Raw genomic sequence first — 12,056 nt, forward strand, 5'->3', positions numbered from 1 at the left:
TATATAAGTGTGGGTACATGTATGTGGGTGTATGGGGGGTTACATGGGTGTGGATGCACATGAGTGTGGGTACATGTGGCAGCCAGAGGTTGATGCCAGATGTTTTCTTCACTTGCTTCTCCACCTCATCTTTGAGACCCTTAGGCTGACCGGGAAGCCCCAGGAAACTTCCTGTCTATTTCCCCAGTGATGGGATTCCTGGTGTGGACCTTCTTGCCTTTTACTCAGGTGCCAGGGGCTTGAGTGCGGGCCCCATGCTTGCATGATGTGTTCTTACATTTCCCCAGCCCTTTGTTCTTCTGAAGCACCGGCATCTCTGCTCACTGTCACCTCTTTCCTGGAGGTCGTCTATGTCTGCAGTCACATCACAGCCTGCTGCCTGACCCTTGGTCCAGTGTCTCATTGTGAAGACCTCCAGCCCACAGCAAAGCTGAGAGCTGGTTAGCCCGTGCCCCTCACTGCTTTTATTTTAATGTACGCACCTAAGCCTCCACGAGTCAGCAGCATGTCATTCACTACACGTTAGCTTTTTAATGTTTTTTTTTTTCTTTTTCCTTATGCTTTTTTTTTTTTTTTTTTTTTTTGAGACAGTCGCTTGTAGCCCAGGCTGGTCTCAGAGTCAGTGTGTAACTGAGGATGACCTTGGAATTTTGATCTTCCTGCCTCTGCCTCCATCTCCTATGCGCCAAGAATATAACATTCACCACCACGCCTGGTACACGTTTCTTTAATTCAGATAAAATTTTGAAACAATGAAATCTCAAATCTAAAGTGTCTATTTGATCAATTTTGATAGATGGATATGCATATGTAATCCAAACGTCCACTTAACATAAAACATCACCATTACCCTGGGAAATTCTCACATTTCCCTTTCTGTCAACCTGTGTCTCAGCTGCTGTCCCCAAGAGGCAACCACTGTTCTGGTTCTTCTCACAGTCTGTTAGTTTTGCCTGTTCTAAAGTGTCCTCTAGTTAGAGTCATACTGTGTGTCCTAATGATCTTCACTGGAGGTTTTTAGTGTTCATTTATGTTTTTGCATGTATGAGCTGTCATTAGCTGTTGCTACTGAGTGGTTTTCCCCTTGTAGTCTGTATGTGTATCACAGCATTTTTCTCCACTTTGTTAATGGACAGGTAGGCTGTTCCCAGCTTTTGCTTGTTGTTAATAAAGCAATGATATATAATCTTATATAAATGTCTGCTTATAGACACATGCTTTCATTTGGTGGGGATAGGGACAGAGGAATTGCTTTGATCATAGGTTAGGAGTGTGTTTTATAAGAAACACACCCACCTTTTCCCAAATGGCTGTCGTTCCAGCATTTCTTGTTACAGCTGTTCCATATCCTCACTGGCATTTGGTAATGTCAGTTTTATTATTTGACATCTTGATGGACACAAATATATTACAGTTCTCCAAAGAAAGAGAAATTGTGCACACACTTGCCTCTGTGTGTGTGTGCATGTGTGTGTAAAGAGATTTATTATAGGAATTGATTGACATGATTATTGAGGCTGAGAAATCCCATAGTCTGCTTTCTGTAAACTGGAAATCAGGAAAGCCAGTGGCGTTTCCAGGAAACACAGTGCTATCAGTCTGTCCTAGCGAGCCCTTTTGTTGTATTCATGTCCTCAACTGATTGTATGAGACTGACCTACACTTGGGGGGTAGGTCTGGGAAGGGTCTGCTCAGCCAGGTGCCAAGTTTTCTGGAAACACACTTCCAGAAACACCCAGGAATAATATTCAGCCAAATATCTGGGGACCCTATAACCCAGCTTTCTTGGCACACAGTATTTCTCTCTCTCTCTCTCTCTCTCTCTCTCTCACACACACACACACACACACACACACACACACATACCCGCGCACACACGTATGCTCATGTGCATGCCTATGGGATGGGGGTTTGCCCCTGACCTCTAAAAGTGAACTGCAGATGCCAAGTCCAGAAGAGGGTTGATGAAAATGAAAAGAATTAGAATAGCTGGGCCTTTCTATATTCAGAATGTTCTTAGGAGACATAATTCAAACTTCAGTTTTTCTGTCAATATATGTATTATACATTGAGTTTTTGAGAGGGAAAGGGTGTGAAGAGAAAATATATGTGTGTTTGTGTGTGAAGAATGTGGAACCTATGGTATAGAAATGTCTGGATCAACCCCCATGGCGTCTTTGTCACCTGTTTGTAATAAATCCCACTTAGTCAGTTTGTGTATCCAAGTCCTGTTTTATTGTCAGTAACCGTCACAGGATATGGCAGGAAAAATGAGCCCTGGCATCTGGGAGCTGATGGGGAGAACAGAGGTGATGGTGTCCTTGGGTCTCCCAGCTGGAGGGTGCCACATTGTTCCTTACTCTTTCTCAGACAGGAGCCCCCCCCCCCCCCGGGGGGGGTGCAGCTCCTTCACCCTGGTTACTTCTTTTCAATTCTCCACCTTTAGGTGATCCCAGAATCAGGCAGAACTGGGGCAGCCATTAAAATAGCTCATCAGCATCAGGGAGGGGCAGGGAGGGTGGGGAGAGAAACTGGAGCAACAAGCATCAGCTCTTGGTCCTGCCCAGGAAATCAGGTCTTAAAGGAGAAGGTTTCAGTTTGGAAAAATGAGAAGTACAGCTGTGCCCAGAGCGTGGAGATTGCTGACTTAGACTGTAGAACATGGAGGTGGATCGGGAGCACTCTGAACCCATTATCTCCATCCTTATTCCAGTGCTGTCAGATTGAGAGGCCGGGTTAGCCTGCCCCAGGAAGATGCATTTAATCCACATGACTCTAAGCTTTCTTGAGGTCACTCTTGGCTCACCTGCCAGTGGTCCTAACCTGACATTGTGAATGGGCTCCCTTGACCTGGCACAGTGCAGACCTATCTTCTCTTGGCTTGCGTCTCTGATGGGTAACTGAATGCCAAAGGACTCCCACTTGAACAATGCACTTGCAGAAAGGAAGCAGCTGGGCTCTGGAGATTCAGTTCCTTTTGCTTTTCTGGCTTAGAAAGCATAAAAGAAAGGGAAGAAATTAGGGTTTTTGTTTGTTTTGTTTCTGTCCTCTTTTGGCTACTTTTGGGGTTTTTTGTTTGTTGGTTTGGTTGGTTGGTTGGTTTGGTTGGTTGGTTTGGTTTTCTCGAGACAGGGCTTCTCTCTGTAGCCTTGGCTGTCCAGGACTCGATTTGTAGACCAGGCTGGCCTCAAACTCAGAGATCCACCTGCCTCTGCCTCCCTGAGTGCTGGGAACACAGGCATGTGCCACCGCACCCAGCTTACTTTTGGCTACTCTTGATTGAATCTTGTAGCAATATTTGCATATAGAACCACCAACCACAGAACCAGGCCAGTGCACGTCAATGCACTTTTTCCTCACTAAGACATTAGCAGAACAGGTCAAGGGACCATAAGCCACCGTCCGGAGACAGGTGCAAGCTCTAACTAGTGGCAATGGCCACCTCTAGGTGTGCCGAGTGAATGCATCAGAAAAGTGGGGGAGCACCTGGAAGAGACTACCTGTGGTTTTCTCTTGAAGAAAAATAAAGCTGCTTTTAGCCAGTCTGGAGCACTGAGGAGGTGTGAGAAAATCATGTGGACTGGCCCACTCTGCAGACCTTTGGTTTACCTTGGTTTGCAAAGGTGATTTTCATTCAGTGCAGACTTCCTTTCAAAACAGGATAAAGACGTTTTAACCTTCAGATAGTTCATAAATATAAATAGTTCACAAATAAGTATTTGTCATTCCATAGGGCTGTTGGTGCTGAATCAAGACTGGACAGATACAAGAAAAGATTGGGGCAGTAAAATGGTAGAATCCGTCTTGATCATCGGATGACCTTTCAGGAAAGAAGGTGGGGACATTAGCTTTTTCCCCTTAGCTCTCCATTTTTTTTTTCCTGTCCCTCTTACTTTTTGCCCTTTATTTTCATTTGAAAGTTAATATGCAAACTCAGCATCTTACAGCCAATGCTATAGGCTCTGTGCCAAGTAGAATGCTGAATTCTGGAATTCTGACCTTCTACATTAACAGAATTCCTAGAAAAAGGTATTATCTATCTATGTTTAGGGCTTTTCTAGAGTCATGGGTGTGGGGCAACAAAGAAATCTGAAGCTATTTGAAGAGCTGTGTCTTGCTCTGTGCTGTGGCTGACCCTTCATGTGGGCCAGTGGGACAGCACAGTGCTGGCTTGAGGTCAGACTTGCTGGATGTCAGTTCTGGTGAACAAGTCACTTGAGCATTTGACCTTCATTGTGTTTCTGTGAAACAGAGTAATATAGCATATGCCTATTGATAGTACTTATGTTGTACCAGAAATAAGAAGCTTTGTAGCCGGGCGAGCTGGTGCACACCTGTAATCCCAGCATTCAGGGAGGCAGAGGCAGGCAGATCTCTGAGTTCGAGGACAGCCTGGTCTACAAAGCGAGTCCAGACAGCCAAGGCTCTGTTACACAGAGAAACCCTGTCTCAGGAGGGAAAAAAGAAGCAGCTATGTAAAGCACAGTGGCTATCATTGGAAATGACCCCATAAATGCAAAGTACTATTTACCTACTATCATATTGTAAGAAGAGACCTGCTTCCACAGGCAGTATGGAAAGTAGTAGTCCCTTCTTGGTCTGTGTTTATCACCTTAGTTCCCAGCCTAAGTCCCTCCGCTAGCCCTCTTGTTCTTCCTCCTCACTTACTGCTCTAGGCCTGATGATGTTATCTTATTTGGTCTTTGCAAACATGGGATGAATTCCTCCATTTTTTCCAGTAATAAAACTTGGGGGCCAAGAAAGGATATATTACTTGCCAAAGTCTTGAGTCTAGAAAATTCCTTTGTCTTGCATAAAAAATAGTTCTAATTACTTCATGAGCCTTATAAAATAAGTTAAAAGGAAAGTACTGAGAGGCACAGACCCTAACTGATTTAGTTAAAACAGGGTCCCTGCCACATTGCACTTCATCTACCAGAGGTAATATTCCCCAGCTCACTTCTTTCTCAAAATCCCATGCCAGGGTTTTCTTTCTTCATGGAAAGAACTTTAGAGACCAAAGAAGACACGGTGTAGTCTCGGCTCTCGTGTCTCATATGTGACCTTACACTGCACCAAGGCCTTACGGAGGCCTGCGCCTTCTTCAGTACAGTGAAGAGATAGCTCTAAACTTAAGAGTCTCAGCTGTTGTTCCCTAGGATATAAATGTCTAGTGACATTTAGACCTTGCTGAGTGACCTGCTTGCCAATATCTTTGGTAATTTGACCCCTTCTCTTTCACTCAGTGCCTCACATTAGAATACAGGTGTTATTTCGGGAATTGCCTAAATCTTCTTAGAAATGCTAGGGAAATACGCAGCATGGGAAGTGTAAACTTTTTCTAGTGACAGATCACTTGAATACCTTTGTGTATGTGCCCAGGCTAGGTTTGGAGGACCTGTGGTCCCTCTACCACTACAGCCCCAGCGTTCAGCTACATGTGGGCGATAACTCAGGGAGTGCAGCAAACACCTATTCTCTAAGCCATTTAAATCCCTAAGAACCCTTGCTCTTGTGAGTGGGAAACAACAGAAAATCTTTTGTAATCACACAGGACTTAGATTAGAAATGAAGAGTGTCTTTATTCTGAGACTCAGGTTTATCCCTCATCTCTCCATTGCATATGTGACACTAATCTGCACATTTCTAAGCTAGCTTTAAAAAATAAGCAGCCTGGTTCTGCCAGGAAACTCCATTCCCAAGCTTCTTTTGGTCTTCTGCTTTTGCTACTTGTGGACTTGTAACCAAGCAGAAGTCAGGTATTGGTGAGATGTAGATGCTGAGAATTTTTAAATGGGCCAGCGGGATAGGAGTTATGCCATGGAGTCCACTTCAGCTGTAGTTAGCTGAACACCACGTCTGCTGTTTGGTCCTATAGCATTATAGATACTGGCTCTGGTGGCACACATCTTTAATCCCAGCACTCAGAGAGGCGAGCAGATCTCTGTGAGTTTGAGGCCACTGTGGTATACATAGCGAGTTCCAGGACTGTGTATGTGTGTGTGTGTGGTGTGTGTGTGTTAGCATTTAGCATACATATATATGCATATATATATTTTAGCATTATCACTGAGAAAAAGATTTGAAGACTTCAAGTAAGTACCTTGTGTGACTTGCTTCCTGTCTCTCTGCCACTTTACCCCAGTCACAGCTTTCCACACAGATTAGCAAGGCATGTGTGGACCACTGGAGAAGGTGTGAAGTCATTTATTTTGGGACTCACGACCATGTATTTGACTGTTTGGCCTTTTACTGTTTCTTTAAGAATGTTGCAGAGTAGGCAAAGGCAGATGGATCTGTGTGTTCCAGGCCAGCCTGGTCTACATAGCAAGTTTCAGATGAGCCAAGACTGTACAGTGAGACCCTTTCTCAAAAACGGCAAGGGTTGGGGAGTAGACTTAGAGAGGTGACTCAGTAGTTTACTAGCATTAGCTGCTCTGGCTTAGGACGCAGGTATGGTTCACAGGACCCATATGGCAGCTCAAATCATCTGCAGTGCCATTTCGAGGGAATCTGATGCCCTCTTCTGACCTCCATGTGAACTAGGCATATATGTGCCGCACAATGTATATGCAAGCAGTACACACACATACATTTTTAAAATGAATAAACATTGTAGATGGTCATGATCAACATCAAACTATGAAAGTTCTAACTGAAACTAGATGCGTTATGGCATGTTAGTACATCCGGACCAGGTAGGTAAGAGTCACTGTCACCAAAAAAGACACTGATGTACACAAATGGGTGCTGACAAATCAATAATTTTTCAAAGTTGGTGGATCTGTGGTAGAATTTTCATGCAAAGAATTGAGCTCTTTGAAAAATGTTTCAGTAATATAAAATGAAAAAGACTGGAATAATAATTCATCTGTCTTATCAGTGTTATCACTGGGCATGTTTGCTCATCAGTACATTAGTCTGCTGGTGAGGCAGCGACTGTGTGTGTGTGCGCGCGCGCACATCCATCTGGAAGTTAGCTTTCTGCCAGGTGATGTTGGCCCCAGCCTTTAATCCCAGCACTCAGGAGGCAGAGGCAAGTGGATCTCTGTGAGTTTGAGGCCAGCCTGGTCTACAAGGCAAAGTTCCAGAACAGCCAAAGGCTACACAGAGAAACCCTTCTTGGGGGGGGAAAAGAAAAAGGAAGTTAGCTTTGCTTAATTGTAGCTCAACTCAGAAGATTCTCAACCAGAACTTACCAATGCTGCTTTAGTGCTGAGGAAGCCCTTTGGTGCATAACAGTCCCAATTGTCCTGGGAAAAAGCAACAGATTACAATGGCTGTGTTTGCCTGGCTATGGAAATAGCTGCTTTACTTAGCACTTAGGAACACTCTGGAGCGCCCCCACCACCAACTCCCTTAACTGCTCACATACTTCTTAAAGGATATAGCTTCCTTAGTTTCAAGAGGCAAGAGGATGCTTGGGTGAATGGCGAAGTTGCTAGGTATGTGAGGAGGTGAGGGATGGAAGTGCAAATGGCAGTAGTGACTCCTCCCTTGAAAGGGACTGATGGATGGTAAGCTCTGATATTTAAAGATTATTCAGCTGCCTTAGTTTGCTGCTTCCTTGTCTACTAGACTTCATTGAAAGGGTCTAAAAGAACATGATACACAAGTCAGCAACCTCTGTTAAATGGTGTGTGGCAAAGTGTTTTCGTGCAAATGGGTCTCCACTGCCCACATTGTCACTGTCCTGAGTGCTGACCCCACTCAGCATTGTGGTTGAGCATTGACTGTGGATAGCTGCATTTGAAGAAGATAGTTCATGCTGATAGTTCATGCTCTTTCCTCTCTTTCAGGTTTCAAGTGCCCCATTTGCTCCAAGTCTGTGGCATCCGATGAGATGGAAATGCACTTTATAATGTGTCTGAGCAAACCTCGCCTGTCTTACAATGGTAAGGACTGTCTGTCTGTCTGTCTGCTTCCTGATGTCAAGATGAGTTGGACAGTTGGAGGCATAGCCTCCAGGTGAGGGGGGCTTCTGTGTAGTTTTGGTTTTTTGTTTATTTGTTTGTTTTAGTTTTTGGTTTTTCGAGACAGGGTTTCTCTGTGTAGCCTTCTCTGTGTGACTGGCTTTGTAGACCAGGCTGGCCTTGAACTCATAGAGATCCACCTGCTTCTGCCTCCCTGAGTGCTGGGATTACAGGCCTGTGCCACCATGCCCAGCTGCTGTATACTTTTCTTTTAGCAGCAATATCTGTGGTGATGAGGAACCTGCTGTTCCAGAGAGCCTTGGTTATAAATTGGAGTAGCTGAGGTGAAGCCAGGGAAACCAAGTCCTGGGCCAAGGCTACAGTGCTGAGAAGGCTCTCAGCCACTCAGTCAGTCCTCTGCTCTCTGCACTTCTGTTCTATGGCCTTTGGTTGGGAGACGTGGCCATTCTTTTCCCTATTTATGCTGCCCCTGGCCATGGTAAGTTCCAAGACAATTGGACTCATTCTAAGAGCCATCAGAGGAGTCAAAAGAAAATACCATCTCTCCATGGGTAAGGAAAATGATGGTGCGGGAGGTACCCACAGGGTACCTGTTTTCTTTGTGGCTCAGGTGAGCACCTGGTTAAGCCACGTGACAGTAGTTGGAATGAATGTTCAGTTGGTAGGTTCATTTGGAGTTGAGTGCTGGAGGGTCTTTGTCCCTACCATGGCTTCCTGCCTAGAGGCTGCCCTGTAATTGAGGATGCGCCAGGCAGTGGTGGTGCATGCCTTTATTCCCAACATTCAGGAGGCAGAGCCGGGCAGATATCTGTGAGTTGTAGGCCAGCCAAGGCTGCACAGAGAAACCTTGTCTCAAAACATAAAACTAAAAAAGGCTTGAGTATGAATCCAGCAAAGATGGAATCATAGTCTGGGGGATTCTATGACACCTGGGTTATGCTAACATGTTTCTGGGGATAAAGTTGAGTGCCAGATCTATCTGGTATATTGTAGGTAAGTTTCTGTAGTTCAGATGATCAGAGGTCAGTCTTCCTCTGCCGCTCACTGACTATATAATTTAGACAAGTGCTGCCTTCATTTTCTGACCAACTTTTGCACATAGAGCCCTTTAGCACAGAGCTCAACACATAGCAGTATTTAGGAAATTGCAGCTGCCATGGAAGAAGCAAGGCTCCACAGCATTCACTGACTTCACGCTGCCCAGATGGTGGTGCCAGGGATCTCTGGCTTTCCATCCCTCTGTATTTGTCTGGTCTAACAGTGTTTGCCAGGAAAGTGTGTTCTTCCCTACAAGATGGATGCATGCTTTCAGCCCTGGCCCACCTTCACAGGTTAAAGTCAGAGCAGGCACTAGGAAGAGTGTGGATGCTCTGAGAGCCTAGGGAGGGCTCATGACTCCTATGCAATCCTGGAAAATAAATCAGAGGACTGTAACCTGCTTGTTTCTCTTAAAAAATCATCCTACCGCAGGCTGATCTTACATGAAATTCTTAGGGCCAGAAATGTTTTAAGTTTTGGAGTTTTCCCAATTTTTGAACATTTGTATAGACATAAATAATTATACACCTCTAACGTGAACAATCTAGAATCCAAAAATTTTTATTATCATGTCCCTACTCAAAAATTTCAAGGGCTACAAGTGTAGCTCTGTGGTAGAATGTTCACTTAGCATGCACAAGGCCCTAGATTCCATTCTAGTGTTCCAAATATAAAATATGGGGGGAGGTGCTAGAATGGAATCCAGGGCCTTGTAAAATATAATATTAAATATATTTTAAATTTTCCAACAAGATTTTTGTTCTTCTATCTCCTACTTGCCTACTTGTCTTATATCTCCTCCTGCCAGTTGCAGGAGGGTGTGCTATCTCTCTTGGTACATGTGGCCTGAAGACCTCTAGATGTGCAAGAGGGCCAGCTACAGGCCAGCCTGTGGCCCTGTCTTTGAACCTCTTTCTTCCCTAGCAGATAGCTTTTCCTTTTCCCTGTGACTGCCATCCTCCTGGGTCTGATGTCACTGCTTTAGCCAGCCTTCCCCTGCTCAGGCTCAGCTTTGTCCCTGTCTCTGCCTGGAACCATGGAAGGATGGGTCCTGTGTCTCAGAGCTCACCGCAGCCGAAGCTTCAAGTACTGCATTTACTTCTGTCCCACATGTGTTGAGACCTTATGAAGACTGTTTTGTCCTGTGGTCTGCTGGCGAGAGCTCTCTGAAGACACTGCCTTTGCTGTCACAGCACAAAGAAGCTTCAGATGGGTCTTGGCCTGAGAGAACTTGGCTGTTAGAATCCAAGGGGAGAAGTCTGTAATAATGTCTGTGGCAGAAACAAAGTCACCTCACATGATAAGTTAAGGTTTCTATTGCTGTGAAGAGACTGTGATCACGGCAACTCTTAACAAAGGGAAACAGTTAATTGGGGCTAGCTTACATTTTCAGAGGTTAGTCCATTATCATTATGGCTAGAAGCATGGCAGCACTCAGGCAGACATGGTGCTGGAGGAGAAGCTGAGAGTTCTACATCCAGATCAGCAGGCAGCAGGAAAAAAAATGAACTCCCTCCAACAAGGCCACACAACTCCAACAAGGCAACACTTCCTAATAGTGCCACTCCTAATGGATGTATGGAGGCCATTTGTATTCAGACTACCATAGTCCACTCCCTACTCCCATTGGGTTGTAGCCATATCATAATGCAAAATACATTTAGTCCAACTTTAAAAGTCCCCACAGTCTATCACAATATCAGCACTGTTTAAAAGTCCAAAGTTTAAAGTCTCTTCTGAGACTCATGTAATCTCTTAATTGTAATTCCCTGTAAAATCAAAATTAAAAGGCAGATCACATGCTTCCAACATGTAATGGCACAGGATATACATTACCATTCCAAAAGGGAGTGTAGTAAGAAAATACTAGACTAGAGCAAGACAGAAAACCAGCTGGGCCAAGTTCAAACTCTGCATTTTCATGTCTGATGTCAAAATGCTCTTCAGGTCTCCAACTCCTTTCAGCTTTTTTGACTGTAACACACTTTCTCTTGGGCTGATTCTGTCCTGCATCTCCAACATTTTGGGGTCTCCAGGGCAATCCAGGCTTCACTTTCACAGGTTCACACAATACCATCTCTCGGCCTCCATGCAGGAATACCCCTTATACATGCCTGGCCTCAGTGGCTTTCCTTAGTCACAAAGGGAAATTCCATAACCCCTTTCTTCTGTCCTTAACTCTAAAGCCAGAAGCATTTGGCCAAAGCTGCCAAGTTCTGCTGTTTGCTGGGACTAGAACATGGCGTCCTGGTTCAATTACATATTCACCAGCATTCTGTTTTTGATGGTTTCCTTAACCACCTAAGCTTGGCTATCCTAGAACTCACTCTGTAGACCAGGCTGACCTCAAACTTAAGAGATCCACCAGCCTCTACCTTCTGAGTGCTGGGATTATCTGAGTGCACCACTATTCCTGGAGCTAAGCTGTTCTTTAATTCCTTTTCACAAGTTGGAAGCTTGGCTGGATGGGGTCTCATTCTAAGGTCAGCACACTTCTTACTCCATTTAATATCAGGCTTTCCTTTAATCTGTTTATCTCCTTGACCACAGGATTTAGTTCCATTCTACTTCCTGGTACCACTTTTTTTTTTTTTTTTTTTTTTTTGAAGTGTATATCTTGTATGTCTTTCTTACGCAGCTTGTTCCTTTTCATTAAAGATCATCTTAAGTGTGAATACTAAGAAACACATGACAGTCAGTGCTATGCTGTGTTGAAATTTCCTCTGCCAATGCAACTAATCCAGAACTCTTCAATTTAGCCTCAAATAGACTTTTTGGACCAGGGCAGAAATCAGCCACATTCTTAGCCAGAATGGTCTCTAGGCTACATTCTAACATTCTTCTCCTCTGAAACCTCTTGGGCCAGGCCCCCGTTGTTCAAGTCGCCCTCAACACCACTGTCTTCCATGTTCCTACTAGGATTACTCATTAAGCCCCACTTAAAGCATCCAATTGCTTTTCTAATCCAAAGTCCCAGAGTCTGCATTCCTCCAAACAAATGCATGGTCAGCCTATCACAGCAATACCCCACTCCCAGTACTACTTCTGTCTAAGTTGGGGTTTCTACTGCTGTGAAGAGACACC

The 12,056-nt window shown here is 44.6% G+C and overlaps 1 protein-coding gene across 3 annotated transcripts in view; it reads left to right on the forward strand.

Moving 5' to 3' along the window:
• The window catches only part of Znrf1 (zinc and ring finger 1), a 99,785-nt gene that overhangs the window by 73,639 nt on the left and 14,090 nt on the right, over window positions 1-12,056 (forward strand). For all 3 annotated transcript variants that reach the window (XM_055620790.1, XM_055620791.1, XM_055620792.1), the window contains exon 2: window positions 7,800-7,895. In XM_055620790.1, the coding sequence (XP_055476765.1) occupies window positions 7,800-7,895 (96 nt within the window). The remainder of the gene's footprint in view (window positions 1-7,799; window positions 7,896-12,056) is intronic.

Source organism: Psammomys obesus, unplaced genomic scaffold, assembly GCF_907164565.1.
Source record: "Psammomys obesus unplaced genomic scaffold, mPsaObe1.curated_primary_1811, whole genome shotgun sequence".
NCBI lineage: Eukaryota > Metazoa > Chordata > Mammalia > Rodentia > Muridae > Psammomys > Psammomys obesus.